This window comes from Oryctolagus cuniculus, chromosome 20, assembly GCF_051225735.1.
Source record: "Oryctolagus cuniculus isolate XC-2025 breed Fujian yellow rabbit chromosome 20, ASM5122573v1, whole genome shotgun sequence".
NCBI lineage: Eukaryota > Metazoa > Chordata > Mammalia > Lagomorpha > Leporidae > Oryctolagus > Oryctolagus cuniculus.
In genome coordinates, this window is record NC_142886.1 from 28,109,707 (window position 1) to 28,129,191 (window position 19,485).

Genomic DNA, 19,485 nt, shown 5'->3' on the forward strand with positions numbered 1-19,485 from the left:
GGATGGGCTCTGGGACCACCTCTCCAAGCCTCCACTTGGGCAGGCATTACAGGCAGATGTTGGGTTTGGAGCTGGCCCAGGTTCTTTGAGCTCCTCTGGATGGTGGAATTGGACCATCTTCCATATGGTCTTTGTCGTGGGCTGGCCTGGGCCCATGTCCTGTTGACTTTTAATCATCTGTCTGTAAGAACCCAGGAGGCACACTGGGGCGTGATTAAATGAACTCCAGATGCAGTTCTGAATGTTCTGGGTGCACCTCTTGGCCTCTCATGGAGGTTTCCAGAGCCCATGTGCTCTCGACTGAGGACACACCCTCTGTGTGCCTGACCTGGGTCTCCACAGAGGCAGTGGGCCGAGGCGAGGCCCCAGGCTGGGGAACACCTGAGCAACAGGAGATCTGTCCTGGACCCTGGGCGGCCCTGCTCTGGCCCATCGTCCCAGCCCCTCCCGCTGCCCTGGGCCGTCTTCTGAAGTGTGTGTCCTCTCTCCACTCCTGACAGATCCAGGACTTGTTCGTGAGCTTCGAGGACACCCCTCTGGGGGCAGCCTCCCTGGCCCAGGTCCACAAGGCGGTGCTGCGCGATGGGCGGACGGTGGCCGTGAAGGTGCAGCACCCAAAGGTGCAGGCGCAGAGCTCCAAGGACATTCTCCTGATGGAGGTGAGAGCCACCCTTCCTCCTTGCTTCGTCCTCAGCCTGTGTTTCCCTGGGATGGAGGCCGTCTCCGTGGAACTGGCTCAGACAGGCAGGTGGTGTGAGGTCCTTGGAGCAGCAGAGTAGGAGACAGAACCGGGACTGCAACAAGGGGACTGCCATGGCAACACTGCAGCCACAGGGTCCTCATATTATGGGGATGTGGGGGGGGGACTGACCAGACCCTACTTTGTCCCTGGGAACTGTCCGTGGTGGTCTCCAAACAGGCCGAGCTGCTTCTGGGCCCAAGGGCACTCCACAGCCCCTCCTGGCTCTGTCATAGATGACGGTGCCAGCAAAGTGCCCTGGAGCTCTGGTTTGAATGGATGGGGGTATTCCCAGGATATGATGTTTTTATTTATTTGAGAAACAGAAAGAGAGAGAAAGAGAGAGAGAGAGAGAAAGCAAGTGCGAGCTCCCCCTTCCACTAGTTTCCTTCCCAAATGCCTGCAGTGGCTGGGGAGCCAGGAACTGGGAACACTGTCCAGGTTTCCCATGTGCGTGGCAGTGACCAACTACCCAGGCCCAGGGTGTGCATCAGCAGGAAGCTGGATTGGAAGCAGAGTCAGGACCTGAACCAGGCTGACATGGGATATGGGTGTCCTGCGAGCATCTGCACGTAGAAAGGCCGCGCGGCTTGGGCTGTGCCAGGAGAGCGGGTCCAGGTGATGCCAGGCTGGGAGGGTGGACAGGCAAGCACGCTCGTCCTCCAGGCTCAAGTGTGGAAGAGCACGCCTTGTCAGCGCTCAATACACGCGAGACTGCATCCAAACATTTGTGGGAAATGGATTTAAAAGATAAGTTTATTTTTGTGTCAAAAATGTGAAAGCCCGGGCCGGCGCTGTGGCATAGCGGGGTAGAGCCCTGGCCTGAATCGCCGGCATCCCATATGGGCGCTGGTTCTAGTTCTGGCTGCTCCTCTTCCTGTCCAGCTCTCTGCTATGGCCTAGGAAAGCAGTGGAAGATGACCCAGGTCCTTGGGCTCCTGTACCCACGTGGGAGATCCGGAAGAAGCTCCTGGCTCCTGGCTTCGGATCGGCACAGCTCTGGCCGTTGCGGCCATGTGGGGAGTGAACCATCAGAAGGAAGACCTCTCTCTCTGTCTCTACCTCTCTCTGTAACTCTGTCTTTTAAGTAAAAAAAATGTGAAAGCCATGTACACAGGGGTCTTCAAAAAATGCGCGGAAAGTGAAAAAAAAAATAAAACGATGCCCTTTTCCACAGATTTTTTGAAATGCTCGTGTGTCTGTGGGGCTGAGCAGATCTGATTTCTTCCTGGGTAGTCAGTGGGGAACCTTGGGAGCATTCTCATCAGGGGCTGTCACGATCAGCTGCGCATTAGAAATAAAAATTTCTTGGCAACCGGGAGGCAGGGTGCGCAGGCAGAGGGACTGTCGCCTGGAGACTAGCGAGGGGCTGCTGCCCTGTGCGGGACAGAAATGCTGACTGGGGCGGACCCCAGGGGGGCTCCCACTTCACTTGGGGAGGCGTCAGGGGCGGTGGGGTTGAGGAGGAGGAGACGGGAATACCTCTGAGGATTCTGGCTCCAGTGATGACGTTTGGGCGCCTTTGACCAGGTGTATCAGTCCCAGTGCAGGCAGGCCAAAAACAGTTTGCTTGAAGAGCTTCAGACACACGGCACTTAAAACAGTAAGCGGGCCTGATACAGACGGGGTTGCTGGGTCGGCAGTCCACGGCGGGGCGGGGGACAAGGAGGAGAGGTGGATTTCAGGATCTCGGGAGCTGGAAGCACCTGGTGGAAGCTGGAACCCTACTGAGCTTGCCCGATGGTGGGACCCGGATCCCAGATACAGGGCCTGGGAGTTGCAGCCATGGACGCTGTTGGAGGCAGAGGGTTTTTCACCTCCTCCTGGCCCCTGGTATTTCAGCCTTGTTGCTCAGTGGCCAAATCTAGCTGGAAGCGAGTGGACAACAGAGCAAGTGGGAAAAGTAGCTTCTGGGAGTAAGGAGTTGGTCTTGGAGCCGAGTGACCGGTGAGGGAGCAGCCATGCGGGGTGAGGTATTGCTGCCAGTGATTTTAGATAGGGATGTCTGTGTCAGTCTGGGGTTTGGATTGGGATTCGGATTCAGGGTTTGTGAGCCAGGAGACTCGTGGTAGTGGAACTGGACGAATGGTTGTGATGACTGGGGAAGGTGTCTGCAGATACATGGGAGCGAGGGGCAGGCTGAGGAGCATCCTTACGTGAGGAGTGAGCCCCAGAGGGTTCAGTTCACGGAGGGGGTGAAGAAGGCGTGGCCAGAGGGATGGGAGGAGAGCCAGGCAAGAGCCAGCGCAGTGTCCGCACCTGATGACGCATCAGGAGCCTTCTCAGAATTCGGTGGCTTCAGACAACAGCCGGGTGCTTTGCTCGTGAACCTGCGCTTGGAGAAGCGGGTCTGTTTCGTGCAGCAGTAGCTGCAGTGGCTCAGCTGGGGGCCGGAGGGGCCACGCCCAAGGTGGCACACTCCTGTGGTTAGCAGCTGGAGCTGGCCGGTGTGTCTGGCAGCTCAGTTGAGAACCAATGACAGGGTCTTCGTGTGGCTGTTTGAGCTTCCTCACAGCGTGGTAGCTGGGTTCTAAGAGCAAGCTTGAGCCGGCGCCGCAGCTCACTAGGCTAATCCTTCACCTTGTGTCGCCGGCACACCGGGTTCTAGTCCCGGTCGGGGCACCGGATTCTGTCCCGGTTGCCCCTCTTCCAGGCCAGCTCTCTGCTGTGGCCAGGGAGTGCGGTGGAGGATGGCCCAAGTGCTTGGGCCCTGCACCCCATGGGAGACCAGGAGAAGTACCTGGCTCCTGGCTTCGGATTGGCATGGTTCGCCGGCCTCAGCGCGCCGGCCGCGGCGGCCATTGGTGGGTGAACCAATGGCAAAGGAAGACCTTTCTCTCTATCTCTCTCTCTCACTGTCCACTCTGCCTGTCAAAAAAAAAAAAAAAAAAAGCAAGCTTGCCCAGAGAATCAGGCTGGACAGGCATCACTGTTTCTATCCTAACCCTCTGAGCCAGATAGCATTGCCTTTTCCTTGCTGGTGAAGCAATCAGCTGGGGGTGGGCAAACAGACTCTCCCTCCTAATGGACAGGCAGGTCTAGAAGTGTTTCAAAATGGGGACCTTGTTGCAGTCATTTTGGAAAATTCTGTCAGAGTTCCTCAACGTTGGCAAACGGGAGGTGAAATTAGTGACTCCCTGAAAGGGATATTTTGGATTTGGATTTGGTGAGGCAGCGTTGCAGAGGGGTAAGAATCAAGACCTGAGAAGTGGAGACACGTAATGGCACAGAGTAAACCACGGGAGGTCGGCGGGGGGGAGTCAGGGTAGTGGTTAGAGCGAGTGGAGGATTAAGTGCCGGGGCCCCTGGAGCAGGCCTGCCGCTGATGGAGAAGGGGTGGGGAGGGTGGGGCATCAGCAGAGAGGAATTCCGAGGTCACGGCCAAGAGGAGCTTCAGGAGGTGGGCGCTGGAGCACAGAGGAAAGCGGCAGCCTTTGTGACCAGAGGGAGGCGGCAGGGCTGGATGCAGATGAGTGTGCAGGGCAGAGCGGGAGGAGGGGTGGGCAGTGGAGTGTGTGCCTGCCTGATAGCCTCTGTTTTCTGTGTGCAGTGGGAGGCAGGACCATCTGCCCAGCATGAGGGGGGGGGGTGTGGCGGTGAGGCCCTGGGGAGGTGAAGGTTTGGAGTAGCTGCCGAGAGTGCTGGGCGCGGCAGCAGGTTGCCAAGCGGCACTGTGCGCTTGGTGTTTCCGCAGCACCCGTCAGTGAGCACAGAGCAGCCGTGGCCAGCAGTGGACTGAGCCTCCCTGGGTTTCCTGGTCACTGTCGATTCAGACAGGAATCTGCCTCATCCTGACAGTGCCTCGGGGCCCGCGGGGGCCGGGAGGACAGCGGTCCCTTCCTTCTGTGCAGAGCTTCGCTGGCCTCCTAAGTACTGGTGGCCGTGAGGTCAATAGCAATAATAACAGTAATAAAGAGCTGGCATTGTCCTCTCTGAGAGACGCGTCAGACGCTTTTCTTGGGAAGTGAGGCCTGGCGGGCCGTGTGCAGAGTACAGAACAGCTTCGTGGCCGTGGCTGAGACAGTGCTGGGGCCGCGGCCCTGCTCACAGGAGCTGCGGGGAGTGGGCCTGAAGCCCCCACCCTCGCTGCAGGCGAGGCGCTGAGGCAGCGCCTTCTCCTGGGCTTGGTCTTGGGTGTGAAAGCCCCACCCGGGTACCGTTCCTGCTACACAACCCAGAACAGCCCATCTGGGAAGCCCGTTCTGTTTGGTACTTGAAATATGTAGTATGTTTTTCTGAGACCTGGTGTCTTGGTTTTAGGAGTGATGATCCCAAAATGCTGCTCAGGCGTCTGTGGTGCCACAGAGGTTTCTAGGGGCCATCAGGGCTCGGAGCAAAGAGGAAGCGAAGCTGCCTCTCTGCACTGCCTTCTGTGTTCCTTAGGCCAGTCCCAGGCATCGTGTGCACCTAGGCTTCTCTCCCACTATTGCCCCCTCTTCCCCAGTCCTGTGACTGATCATCGCCTGGTTTTGAGAGGAAGCCAATCTGATTAAAGTAATTCACCCTAATGAGAGAGTGATTCAGCCTTTAGATATTTATGTTTTCAGAGGTGATCTTGTAAATCCAAACATATATGTGGGATCTTCACAAAGTTCATGGAGGGGCCAGCGTTGTGGTGTAGTGGCTAAAACTGCTGCCTATGATGGTGGCATCCCATTTGGGCACTGGTTCGAATCCCAGCTGCTCCACTTCCAATCCAGCTCCCTGCTAATGCACCTGGGAGAGCAACAGAGGACGGCTGAAGTTCATGGGGGCCTGTACCCATGTGGCAGACCTAGAAGAAGCTCCTGGCTTCTGGCTTCAAACCGGCCCATTTCCGGCAATTGTAGCTATTTGGGGAGTGAACCAACAGATGGAGGATCTTTCTCTCTGTGTGTCTCTCCCTTTCAGTTGGTAAACTCTGCCTTTCAAATAAATAAATCTTAAAAAAAAAGTATTGACAAGAAAAGTTTATGAAAAATACATGTTATGAGAAAACTGCAAGCATTTCACATTTTTGGCACCAAAATAAGTTTTTTATTTCATTTTCCTTGAACTTTTGGAAGCACTTTTATATTTACTGTAAGGATATAGAGAGAGGGCTCTAGGAGTGAGATTTTTGAGAGTGAAGAGGTGGGGCTGGCTGGTTGTATCAGGACGCTTTTGGTTGAAGGAATCAGAAGCTCCCCCTGAAGTGGTGCAGGTAATAGTAACCCCTGTTATCTCCCATGTCAGGGCACCTGGAAGTTGGATCTGCTGTTGCAAGGCTGGTTGATCACGTGCCTCACTATGGCTGGGAGGAACCCACCGTTTTTCTGCTTTCACTCCACCATCTCCACTTCCAGTTTGTCCTCCTAAGTTAGTATCCATCATGGGCCCCAAACAGTTGCACAGTTGCTGCTGCCCTGCAGAGATGACATCCAGGTGCCCCTGTCTTTCCCCTCATATCCCTTGTCAAAAAGGAGTTCCCTAGGAGACTTCCCTTCATTTCTTACTGACCAGAAGTAGTGCCCATGCCTGCCTCAGCCGTGGCAAGAGAAAAGAGGCTGCCTTGCTTGGCGTGGCTTAGCACAGTCGTGGTTTGCCTCCTTGGGCTAGGGCCTGCCTCCTTGCAGGACATGAGGGATGCATAGAATTGGGGTTCTCGTAGCCAGGAAGGTGGCTGTTGGGCCACCCCCGTGGTTGGCATCTCGGGGCTAGACTGTTGAGTGATGGCAGAGAAGTGGAGGTTGACTCTGTTGGTGTCTGATGAATCTGATGGTGTTTGTGACTTTGCACAAAAGAGCCAGGCACAGCCAAGGGTGCTTTTCAGCTTTGTCATCATCACCTGATACTGTCGCCTTCATCGTTGGGGCAACTCTACTTCTAGATGCAGTGCCAGTGACTCTTATTGATTTGCCCTGCTGTCCAGAGGCAGACTGATTGGGCCCAGAGATTGGAACAGTGATTCAGCAGGCAGGGGTGCACGGACGAGGCACAGCCCCTCCCTCGGCTGGCTTGGCAGCACTTCTTCCTGCCCCCAGGCGTGGGAGCCGGGTGGGCCGCGTCTCACTGCTGTTCTCACTGCTTGAGACGGCGCAGGACGCAGATGGTCTGTGAGCCAGAGAGGAGAGGCCGTCACCCCCAGGTTCCATCACTCCCAGTCACCCCTCTGGCCTCACTGATGGCGAACACCCTCCTGCTCTGTCACCCCCTAGGGAATCGCCCTCGTGCCCATGTACTCCTGTCCCCAAGGCGCTGTGCTTGGCTGGGGTGGAAGCAACTCTTGGGCCCAAGTGCCAGGGCCTGATCCACTGTTGGATGTTGCCCGGCCCATCCCCAGGGTCTCTAAAAATAAGGCCCTGGGGATGGTCATGATTTTGACTTTTTTCCAGCGGCGTTTCAGTGCGTGCTGTCTGTCATCTTGTTTCTTTTCTAAATGTGTTGATTGAACAGTGGGTGGCTGGGTATTGTTTGTGTTGGCACGGACTCCGACGGCTGATTTTATTTTTAAAATGTATATATAAAATATTGAGACAAAGGCGATGCCGTGGAAGCTGCTGTTCGCCCGATAATTCTGTGTTCTGGAAAGCTTGCGCCTTAATAACTTATCTGGGCGAAGATGAACGCCGTGAACGCCACGCTGTTTACATCCCTGGGAGCTGATTTTCGATCCTTGTTGAACATCCATTTTTACCAGTTTGGATCAGTACAGCCGTCCTATTTCGTGTGCTGGTTTTCCACAGAGCATTATTTCTTTTATAATATTTAATAACTTGATAACAGGAACTGGTGTTCAGTTGCACTTTACAGCGTGCAGAACTCTTTCTCTGCCTTATCTCCAGCTTCCTATGGTACTGCCGCGTATTGCGCCACATGAGGCGAGGAAGAACCCAGCCAGACCCTCGTTTGACACTAACAAACCATGTGATTTTAAAAAGTGCTTTATTCTCCTGGAATGAGCGCATGTATACAGAGCGCCTTGTAGTGCAGTGCCTGGCGTGTATGAGGTACTTAGTAATGATAATTTCCTTTTTTTTTTTTTTTGCTATCATAAGTAAAAATCAGTTTTGAAACTTCTATGAGAGTCTCCATTTTTCCATTATATTTCTGTGTGGCCCACAATTGATTTTCCTCTGGTGAGCTAATGACTGTACAGGAAAAAAGCTGATTTTTTTTTAACCTTGAAGGAAGTATTAATTATTGAATATAATATGATTAATTCATAAAAGTCCAGATTAAATCAAGAAATCTCAGGCAGGGGCTGGTGTTGTGCATGGTGAGTTAAGCTGCCACCTATAACTCTGACATCCCATATTGGAATGCCAGTTTGAGTCCTGGCTGCTCCACTTCTGATCCGGCTCCCTGCCAATGTGCCTGGGAAAGCAGCTTCGGATGGCCCAAGTGCTTGGGCCCCTGCCACCTACACTGGAGACCTGGAAGAAGCTCCTGGCTCCTGGCTTCTGATGAGGCCAGGTGGGAAGTGAACCAGTGGGTAGATCATTGTGTGTGTGTGTGTGTGTGTGTGTGTGTGTGTGTGTGTGTCTCCCTCTCCTCTCTCTCCCCATCACTTTGTCTTTCAAACAAATAAATACATCTTTAAGGGGGAAAAAAAAAACATTCTCAGGCATTCTGACACTATACTTCTTCAAAATTCTGAGTTAATCCCTTTTCCCGCTGAAATCTCAGAACCAGAAAACTGTATTTCAGTGACAGAGGAGAAGACCAAACCTTCTAAGAACCCGTTTGTTCCTTTGTCTGTATTCCCTCGTTCATTCATGGGTGTATTCAGCAGCACCTGCTGAGTTAGTGGAGTATGTGCTCAGTGTGGAGGAAATCCTTGGCTGTTTTGGAGAAGTTACACATCGGGAGAAAAATCGAAGAGGCCGCCTGGACACGACACCTGTTTTGTTTTAGTTGATTGTGTCTGTTGTCAAAAGGAAAACAGGCGAATCTCCTTGGGTGGGGGGGCTCCTAAGGGGGTTGAGGGAAAGAGGAGGCGAAATGAAGGCATTGTATCTTACACTCCTCAGCCGAGAAAGGCCTCAGTTGGCAGCAGCTCCAAACCTCTTGGAGCAGGATGTGGATCTGGGGGCTGGGGAACCCCCTGCGTTATATGCACCTGTTCTGACTTTATCGCTGCTGTCCGGTTTTCGGGTTTTTGAATCGGGGGTGATGGCCTCTGCTGAAGTTCAGACGCATGGACTTCCCTTCACAGGGGCTGGCTGATTTCAAGGTGCCTGAGTGCCTACTTATCTGCGGTTTCACGGGCCACAGTCTCGGTTCCTGCGGCCAGCTGGGGCAGAGAGAGAGAGAGAGAGAGAGAGTGAGTGTGAGAGAGAGAGGGAGAGAGAGGCAGGCCTCATTCACACGCCTTTTGTGTCAGCACGCTGCTATTGTTTTATGGTGCTATTGCTGTCAGTCTTTTTGCAGGGCCTCCTTTATGATTTAAACATGTAGGTACAGGAAGAAGCGCAATGTACACAGCACAGGGCTTGGTCCCCATTGTGGTTGCGGGCAGGCGTGAGTTGGGGGCCTTGGGCTGTATCCCCGACACATCACACGAGAGGGACCCGATACACCCAGGGCAGTGACCGGCCACTCACACAATGCTGTGGCAGCCAGCTTTATGGGTAAAGTTTTTTGAGTTATTAATTAGGTTGCTCTAATTAGTTGTTAGCAATGAAAATCAAATCTGTGACTTCTTATGATTAATAGCATTAGCTATGAATACTAACCGATAGGATTAGTAGTGACTAATTGAATCATTGATTAGCAACAGAAAAATCTTTAATGGGCTTTTCAGTGCTGTTGGGATACTAATGATAATTAAAAATCTCACAAACAGCAGTGACACACGATAGTGGTGAGGGATTTTTGTTCCAGTGGTCTGCACTAGGCCACAGGCAGTTTCCCGTGGGTGCCCGTATCTGGCCCAGGCTCGTCAGTAAATGCTGATGCTTCAGTGCGCCCCTTCCCCCGTTGCATTTAGCCTGGACTGAACACCGTGCAGCTTTCTTTGCCTCTTTGGAGCCCAGAGTGGGATTCAGTGTGTTTGATGCCGTGTGCGCCCTCTGCCGGGGCCTGGCCGCGTCGTTTCTGTCTCCTGTGCACCTGCCCTGCCCCCTCTGATGCGGCAGCTGGGTTGTCTCAGGGCACCTGATGGGATGCAGTGGCCGCAGGCTGCCCCGTCTGGGTGCCCAGGTCTCCCAGGCATGGCTTGGGCCTCTCGGTCGCCGCGTCGCCCTTCTTGTTTTGTGTGACACAAACAGAAACAGAACTAAATCGATTGTCATAAGGTCACAGGTCTGGCCCAGGAGAGACTAGACAAGACTGAAAAGAAATTAGACTGCCGCCTAACATAATTAAAAGGGGTTTTGGGAGAAATTGAGTATAATAGCCCTGTGTGATGATTCTTTTAGAGTGATGTCTGGTTCATTGCCGAGGGCATGGGGTTTGAAAACAAAGCCAGGTATGCCTTGTAGTTGATGGCCTTGCTTTAGACGGATTTCTTTCAGCTCACATGTGCCTAGCACACTGTGGGCCACAGCCTTGTACAACAGGGCAATCAGACCCCCAAGACAAGGCTCTTAGCAGGGGCTCGTTCTGGGATAGGTGGAAGGGGAAGATCTTTGGAGACCAGTAGGCCCGTTTTCTTTAAACAGATTTATTTATTTATTTGAAAGGGAGAGTTATATGTAGAAAAAGAGAGACAGGGAGAGATCCTCCATCTGCTGGTTCACTCCCCAAATGGGCGCAACAGCCAGGGCTGAGTCAGGCAGAAGCCAGGAGCCAGGAACTCCATCTGGGTCTCTGACATGAGTGGCAGAGGCTGGAGCACTTGGGCCATCTTCTGCTGTTTTCCCAGGTGCATCAGCAGGGAGATATTTCAGACTTTATGATGTGGAACATGGGTATCCTAACAGATATGTCACCGCCAGGCCAATCACCTGCCCCCAAAGGTAATTTTATGCAATATTTTTAGTGCATCTGCATTTTGAATACAACTCATCACATGAAGTCAGATGTGATTTTTTTTTTAAAAAAAAGATTTATTTGAAAGGTATAGTTACAAGGGTTGGGGGAAAGAGAGACAGATAGAGAGAGAGATCTTCCATCCATTGGTTCATTCCCCAAATGGCTGCGATGGCTGGAGCTGGGATAGGCTGAAGCCAGGAGCCAAGAGCCAGGAGCTTCTTCCGGGTCTTCCGCATGAGCAATTTCCTGGGCACATCACCAGGGAGCTGGATTGGAAGTGGAGCAGCTGGGACTCGAACTACTGTCCATATGGGATGCTGGCACTGCAGGTGGCAGCTTTACCCACTGTGCCACAATGCTACTCCCCTCTCCTCCCTGGTGTGAAATTTACCACTCGTGACATCATAGTGGTGCTCAAAAAGTTTTGCATTTTGGAGCATGTTTGATTTGAGATTTTTGGATGTGAGATATTCAACTTGTATTGTAAAGGCTTGGGTACCAACTGCTCAGAAAAAAAAAAAAGATGGCAGCACAGTTGATGCACCCTTCTGTTGGTAAATGGGACTGTGAAGGACACTCTGCAAGCCGCAACAGCGGCAGTTTGGTGACGTTCTTCAGAGCAAGGGCTTTGGAGTTGGCTAGACCCAATAGGAACCCTGGCTTCGCGCGGCCTGATGGGGCAGCTTTGGGGAAATCTCTCAGAGCCTCGGTTTCCTCACCTGTACAATGGGGATGATAAGATGAGCTCCCCGCAGGGTTGTGGTGAGGACTGAGGGGAATAGGGAGTGCTTAGGCTGGCGCCGGGCACTGGGGGAGGGCTGTGTGGAATGGTGGGCGTGGTTACTGCTCCCTCGATTGGGACTGTCGGGCCACCATCGTGTTGGACCTGGTGCAGACCACAGACCCTTGCTCTAGGGGAGACCCAGGCGGGAGAGTAGGAAAGGTGCTTCTCTTGGTGGGGGCGGGGCCGGACGACGGGTGTTTGGTGGATTGCAGGTGCTCGTGCTGGCCGTGAAGCAGCTGTTCCCAGAGTTCGAGTTCATGTGGCTGGTGGACGAAGCCAAGAAGAACCTGCCTTTGGAGCTGGACTTCCTCAATGAAGGGAGGAACGCCGAGAAAGTGGCCCGGATGCTCAAGCACTTTGACTTCTTAAAGGTAGGAGGGGTGGGACCCCGGCGGACGTGGTGGTCTGGTGAGAGAGTGAGGGGGTGGCCATGAGGCCGGGCACCTCCTTCCTGAGCCTGCTCACTGAGGACAAATGATTTGTCACCAGTGTGCACACTGAAAGCCCTTGAAGGTGATTTACAAAGAAATACCACGTGTGATTGCTAACCTGTCCGTCAGTGAAACTGATGTTGATTGAATAACCTACGATTCCAAGAGCCTGCAGAGTAGGCAAGGGACTATACAGGGGTACTTCCAAAAGTTTGTGAATAATGGAATTAAAAGATAAGTGTATTCTGGTGTGAAAGCTTTTTGAAAGTCAGACGTAGTTTTTGTCATGATATTCATTTTCCACAAACTTTCTGAAGCCCCTGGTATACCATGAACTCTGTCTCTGTGAGGCTTGGGATGATGAGGATGAAGATGAGGATGAGGATGAGGATGGCTAACAGTAATATCCTCTGGCACGGTTCCAAACACATATTTATGACTTCAGGTCATTTAATGTACAGCTAGTTCTGCTATAACACAACATGTGTTCCTTGAAATCACCATGGTATGCAAAATCTCACAACAAAAACCACAGGACCTGTGGCAGGCAGGATTAGGGGCATAGCTTTCAAACGCTTCATCAATGATGCAGAAAAAAACAGAGGCTACAAACGGCCTGGTTGAACCCAAGTTCAGTGACTAAGAAACCCATAAATCCACTATGCACGTGACACTGTACCTTGAAAGCTGCTCATGGAGGTGGGCGTCAGAGGGTAGCCGCTCAGGTGGTAGTGGAAGGTGGGGCCCCAGACAAGGGTGACTCACCCACATGCAGTGGTGTTTGGGGGTGGGGTGTGTCTGTGCAGTCCCTCCTGGCCCAGCTAGCTGGATGCTGTTCTGGGTTCACAGTCTTCTTCACGGATGAGAGGGCACAGAGGCAAGTGCAAAACTGGCATGATGCTCCACTCTTCTCCACGATGGCAGTGGCATTGGAACACATTTTGTTTTTTTCTTTTTTACAAAATAAGTATGACAGCACTAGTGCCCCCAGGTACTGGAAGACGCTTCCCGTGGGGAAGAACGTCAGATGGTGTCCGACGGGAGACGCCGCTCGGCGGTGCTCTGTGGACGTGGAGGGGCCTGCCGAGGTCCAGCAGATCAAGGAGGCCCTGCTGGGCAGCTGGCCCAGGAGCCGGTCTCTGCAGGCCCAGGGGTGGGAATGAGAGAGAAGCATGCTCACGCCCCCACTGTTTCAACACATCTTAGGTGGGCTCGGGCCCATTACCCCAGGGAGACCCCCTTGTTGCTGGAGGGCCAGTCTGGTGGCCTACAGAGGGTTTGGCTGTAGAAGGGATCAGCCCGTCCATCTTTGCTCAGAGTGCCTGGGGCAGGGACACGGAGCGTCTGGGTGCTCTGCCAGCTCCGTCAGAAGCCCCCTCTTGGCAGCTCTGGGGGGAGGGGCTCTGTTGTCCTGGACCAGAGCTTTCATGTTGTTCTTGATGACGTCATGGGAAAGGGAGGTAGTGGTTCTGCTTCCACCAGCCAGACTAGCGCGCAGAGACGAAATGACTGAATATGTGCCTCTGTTAGCCGCGTGAGGACACAAGTGCTCAGCTTGAAGGGAGAAAAGCCAGAGTGCAGCATCGGGACACACGGGTTTTGGTGAGACAAGTCAGGTCCTCTGAGTGCACTGGAGGTCTGACGGGTCTTACAGCTCTGAGCGTGCGTAGCTGGTTTTCCTTGGCCATTCCCTCAGACGGAGCTGGGCGGATCCTCTTGTGCGTGCAAGTCCAGAAGTGCAGACTAGGTCTGCTGATGGTGCGCCAGCCTTGCAGCTCGAAGCACTGGACTCTCAGCTGAGTGACACATGTCCGCTAGTTAGCACAGGACCACAGAGACTAAAATATGCTGCCTCTCGCGTCCCCGTCTTTCATTCCTTCCTTCCACATGGAGCACTTCCTGTGTTCCTAACCATGCCAGGCACTGGAGGTTGTGGCCCCTGCTCTGGGAAGCCTCCCCATCAAATGAGGGAAGCAACCCACACGTGTGGTATTATGGTCTCGGTGGATTGTGCCATGTCAGATGCTTTGTTTTGGTGGATTCCCGAAATGGTGTACTTATTGCCACCTGGAGTAAAGAACTCAGAGGGGGCTCCAGCAGGTGTTGAGGGTACAGAGGGGTAGGCAAGATTTGGCCCACATCGTCAGCATTGGGTCCTATGGAGATACTGTGATGCTGAATCCTTCCAACCAGCCATCGTCCCATCTTACAGACAAGTCGAGGAATAGAGGGCCCAGGGCCGCAGTCCGGCTTTCTCGGCTCCACGTCTGGTGCTTGTCTTGGGATTTGCTGCTGCCTTTTACCTGGCAGGGGTGCCCCCCAGAGCCAAACAAACTGAACCAGCTCCTCCACCGTTCCCATGGAAACAGCAAAATCGTCCCCTGGCTGAGGCTGGCCAGCGACTGCCAGATCCAGACGTGTCATAATAAGAATGACACACATTTTTGAAATGACGATGCCAAATGGGCAAATAATTAATGCACTGCTTTGACCGGCTGCTTCCAAAATCGCACATCATTCCTAAGACAATGGCGGAATGAAGGCTCTGGAGTAATTAATTTTGCCCGAACACATAGCAAGCGGCAAGCGAATTTTGTGCTGCGAACCCAGCTCAACCCTTAACGCTGGAGAGAGACGGCTTCTGTGCATGGGTACCCCTGTGCATAGCTGAGCCCTGGCACAGAGCCTGCATCTTGTGTGTGGGGCATCTTTGCTGCTCCGTGGGGTTTAACAACCTCAGCTTTGCACTGTAAATCTTGGGGCCGCGGACAAGCCCTGAATGTGAATACAGCTTTGGGGTGACTGCGAGAAGGTGAGGGGCAGCCAGGCCGAATGGTCGAGACGAGGGCATCAGGCTGTGTGTGCGGGGGAGAGGGCAGAGGACTAGCAGGGGGGAGGCTTGTGACCACCCGGGGGTCAACTGGGGACAAGGTAGGAAGCGAGACACCTTCTGACCGCAGTGTTTGGGACTGGAAGAGACACACGTGGAGAGGGGATGGGTGTGGGAGCTGTCGAGGGCAGCGCCCTGCCAGGGAAAGTAAGGAGCCTGGAACTCTGAAAACTGGATCTGGAGATGTAGCGCAGTTTGCTAAGGACCTCAGAGGTAGGAACCACTGGCGCATACAGGTTACCCCTGGACGATTGCGACATCGTGCGCTGTATTCGGCACAGGTTTGCTGATTCATCCTTATAATAGCCCTGCAGGGGAGGTGTGGCTGTCACCCCTGATCTCCAGTGGGCAGTCTGGGGCCCAGAGAGGTCAAATCGTCGGCCCAAGCAGCAGGGGATGAGGCAGCCTGTGAACAGAGGCCGCCTGGTGCAGAGCCTGCACGTCCAGCCGCTGAGCGATTCTGCCTTCCTTGCAGTGCACAGGGAAGAGCTGTCTGTTGCCCTGACTCGTGTCCTGGTGTGTCTGAGAGTCCCCAGCCTCTGTGGCTCTCACGGCGCAGTGGGTGGTGTGAACAAGCATTTACCAAGTGCCTAGGGCTGTGTGGAGCTCCGGTACTCTGCTGGTGCTTGCAGGAACTGGGAGATGTTGCTTCTGCTGCAACCATCATCCATTTAGGACTTGGGGGAACCCGCACTCAGAGAGGCTATGCAACTTAGCCACATCACACAGCCTGCGGGTAGAAGAGCTGGGGCTGTGGCCCAGCAGCCTGTCATTTCACACCTGTGCTGGGCTCCGGCTATGGGAGGGCTGCAGCGCTGGTGATGGGCACTGATCCCAGTGAGCCAGGGCTGCTTCCCAGGCAGGTGGACCAAAGCACAGGAACCAAGTCGAAGCACAAGGTCAGGGCCAGAGGGGAGGCCAAGGCCCGGGGTCAGGCTGGAACTGCCCATCGTCCTTGCGCTCCTTCTTCTTCTTCTTCGTCTTCTTTTTTTTTTTTTTTTTTGACAGACAGAGTGGACAGTGAGAGAGAGGGACAGAGAGAAAGGTCTTCCTTTGCTGTTGGTTCACCCTCCAATGGCCGCTGCGGCCGGCACACCGTGCTGATCCGATGGCAGGAGCCAGGTACTTCTCCTGGTCTCCCATGGGGTGCAGGGCACTTGGGCCATCCTCCACTGCACTCCCTGGCCACAGCAGAGAGCTGGCCTGGAAGAGGGGCAACCGGGACAGAATCCGGCGCCCTGACCTGGGCTAGAACCCGGTGTGCCGGCGCCGCAAGGCGGAGGATTAGCCTAGTGAGCCGCGGCACCGGCCCGTGCGCTCCTTCTTGGGGTCAGGAGAGGCCTCAGTGTCAGAGACGGGTCGAGCTCTGCTGTGTGGCAAGGGGCAGACCCTGGTCCCCGCCTGTGGAGCAGTGAGTGACTCCCTCAGAAGCCTCCGAGGGTTCTGTTCTGCTTAGGGGAGGGCACAGTTCTTTCGGCCTCTTTGCCATTTTCCTCTGTTTTCCTTCCTTGATAGAAGAAGCAGGGAAGGGTTGGTGGTGAGACGTGGGTGTTGGGGTCAAGTTCACTTCAGCCCAGCACCCCGAGCCCTCTGTCCACGTGATTTAGGGATGAGTCCCTTTTTATTGAGCCTGATGTTTGTGTTCTATCATTGAAGGCACCTGCAGCGCCCCAGCCCCCATGACAGCCCTCCTGTCCCGGGTCTGACAGCTCAGTCTTTTCAGACGTAAGCAATGGAAGTGGGTCCTGTGGTACTGTTAGGCTGGGCTGGATGCATTTGGAGGGAGACTCCTTGGGCAAAGGAGAAGAAGGGTAGACCCCGGCACCCCATGGCCCCGATTAGCAGCCCCAGAGACTTTCAGGTTTTCCCTCGTTTATGGCTCTTTCCTGCTTGTTTTCCAAGTTGCCCCAGGCTGGCCCACATGGCAGGGGATGGGGGGTGACTTCCTGTTTCTGGGACCCTCAGACACACACTGCCAAGCCTAGGTTTCCAAACAGAGGGAGCAACTTAAATCCAACATGTGCCCCTCTCCTTTGAAAGACACACACGAAGTCCACAAACTTGCATTCATTTTTTTTTTTCTGAAATATTTGGCTTTTTGGAAAAATGCCAAGCAAGTTAAACTTTGAAGTTCAAAGTGACAGAGTTGTAGATTTCTCTATGGGCTCAGATTTTCAAGCGGCAAAAACCACAGGGGAGTTGTGAGACACACAGAGAGAAGGAGATCTTCTACCTGCTGGCTCACACCTCAAATGGCTGGGGCCGGGACAGGCCAAAGCCAGGAGCCGGGAGTTCCATCTGAGCCTCCCACATGGGTGGCAGGGATAGAAGCAATTGGGCCATCTTCTGCTGCTTTCCCAGGGGCATTTGCAGGGAGCTGGATCAGAGGTGGAGCACCTGGGACTTGAACCAGCTTAACCTGCTGTACCCCAAAGCCAGACCCCATCTTGATTTCACTTGGAACCTCTGTTCTAACCCTAGTGTTTCACTCTGTGGATGGCCCTGTTATCCCCAGGCTCCCTCCTCCTCCTCCTTCTTTAAAAGGTTTATTTGAAAGGTAGATACAGAGAGAGAAGGGGGGAGAGAGAGAGAGACAGACAGACAGACAGACAGACCTTCCATCCTCTGGTTCACTCCCCTAAGTGGCTACAATGTGTGGGGCTGGGCCAGGCCAAAGCCAGGAGCCAGGAGCTTCTTCAAGTTCTCCCATGTGGGAGCAGGGCCCAAGCACTTAGGCCATTTTTCCAGGTGCATTAACAGGCAGCTGTATTTGAAGTGGAGTAACCAGGACTTGAACCAGCACCCATATGGGATGCTGCGCTGCAGGCGGAGGCTTATCCTTCCACGCTGCAGCACCGCCCCCAGAGCTCCTTCTTAGGATGGAGCAGGGGAAGTTCTCTCCAGTGAGGGAGGCTGAGGCCTGGAGGAGTTCGGCGACTGGTCCAAGACGCAGCCATTAATCAGTCTCTTGACTTGAAGGCCACTCTCTTACTGCCAGGTGAGTTTAGGGAGTTAGGGGAGAGGGAGCCCTTATCCTCTAAAACATTTGAATCAGATGCCCCTGTTGTGTGTGTTTGTGGGAGGAAATCCACCCATCGACATTTGGGTGGACATGTGGCCTGCGGCGAGCCGGTGGTTCCGATGGGTTTCACACTTACGTGGCAGCCTGGTAGCCTTTGGTGTACCCTAATCTTTTGCCTACTGGGGACATCTGCTCCCTTTGGGCTTGGAGGTATTCTTTGAGTCAGAGGATGTTGAAGAGAGTATCTGTTAGTCAGGCATTTGTCTGGAGGTAACAGAAAGCCCCATTTAGAGTACCTTAAAAAAAAGGATTTATTTTCATCATGGAGTAGGAAGGCTTGCTACAGTTACTGATCTCATTTTAGTGGTTTGCCAGTGTCAGGGCTGGCATCTCTGTGATTTCCCTGGATTTTCCCTCATGTTACAAGATGGTTGCTGCAGCTCCAGGAAGCTCATTCACTTTCCAGGCTGGGAGGGGAAGAAGAGTAGCACTACACCAACGTTGCTTATTACCAAGAAAATGAGCGCCTTCCCAGAATTCCCTAGCAAACCTCCACACATGTCACATGGCCAGCCCTACTGTGAGGTGGGCAAGGGAAGTGTTCAGTTTCGTTGTCTCTGGAGAAGGGGAGGATTGGGAGTAGTGCTGGGTTCAGATCCAGCTTTGTAGGATATTGGCATGAGAAACAAAGCTTACCATCTATTAAAAATGCATTCATTCACTCAACACATATATACATACAATAGGCGTATTACTCAGGAGAGAAAACTGAGGCCAGGAGTTAAAATTCATGGGAGGAGCCTGAAATAGGCCTGGAGGGGGTGGTGGGGAGGGGGAGGGAAATAGCATTTAACACCAGTGCCTCTGTGGAAGGCATTGGAGAGGGGGAGGGGACCCATTCTCTGGCTCTCAAACAGGAGGGGTCTGTAAAGGAGAGGGCGGACCTGCCTGGCAGAGGTAGAGCTGCCTGCCCCACTCTTCACCCCATGTTGTCTACGGTTGCCCCGCCGAGCCCTCTGGCCCTGACTGTCCTTGGTGGGTGGGGGAACCTATGGTTTGTGGCTCACTGTTGGGGGTGGGGGCACCCGTGCTCCCTGGCTCACCGTTGAGGGTGGGGGCACTGTGCTCCCTGGCTCACTGTTGGGGGTGGGGCACTGTGCTCCCTGGCTCACTGTTGGGGGTGGGGGCACCCGTGCTTCATGGCTCACTGTGCCTGGTTGCAGTCCTCACTCCCGCGCTCACCCTTCCCTCAGCCTCTGGGTCTGTTCTGATGGCCCTTTCCTGCCCCAGGTCCCCCGGATCTACTGGGAGCTGTCCACCAAGCGCGTGCTCCTCATGGAGTTTGTGGATGGCGGCCAGGTCAACGATCGAGACTACATGGAGAAGAACGGGATCGATGTCAACGAGGTGAGCGCTGAGGGCACCTGGCCTTGCTTGGGGTACCTGGTGAGGGCCATGTGTCCGTGGTGGGGGGCCTTGGAGTTTGGCCCCATGGTCCTGAGTGTGGCCTGTTGTCTGAGGACTCCTGACGCTCTGAGCAAGCAGGATCTTTTGAGGTCATTCAGTCCAACCCTCTGTGCACGGTGGGTGCAGGGATGTGCCCAGCCCCTCTCTAGCTCCTGCCTCGCCTGGCGATTGCCCATCCTTCTTGAATCTGAGCCCCACCCAGCTGGGCAGCCAGAG

At 53.9% G+C, this 19,485-nt stretch overlaps 1 protein-coding gene across 10 annotated transcripts in view; it reads left to right on the forward strand.

The window, feature by feature from the left end:
- ADCK1 (aarF domain containing kinase 1) overlaps window positions 1–19,485 on the forward strand; it is a 137,474-nt gene that overhangs the window by 93,172 nt on the left and 24,817 nt on the right. For 5 of the 10 annotated variants that reach the window (XM_089322442.1, XM_051825982.3, XM_089322448.1 and 2 more), the window contains 3 exons: window positions 501–659; window positions 11,672–11,830; window positions 19,093–19,209. In XM_089322442.1, coding sequence (XP_089178568.1) covers window positions 501–659; window positions 11,672–11,830; window positions 19,093–19,209 — 435 coding nt within the window. Of the gene's footprint in view, window positions 1–500; window positions 660–1,624; window positions 1,848–11,671; window positions 11,831–19,092; window positions 19,210–19,485 lie in introns of those variants that run through there. The other 5 variants (XM_089322443.1, XM_051825984.3, XM_089322445.1 and 2 more) reach the window with 4 other exon arrangements.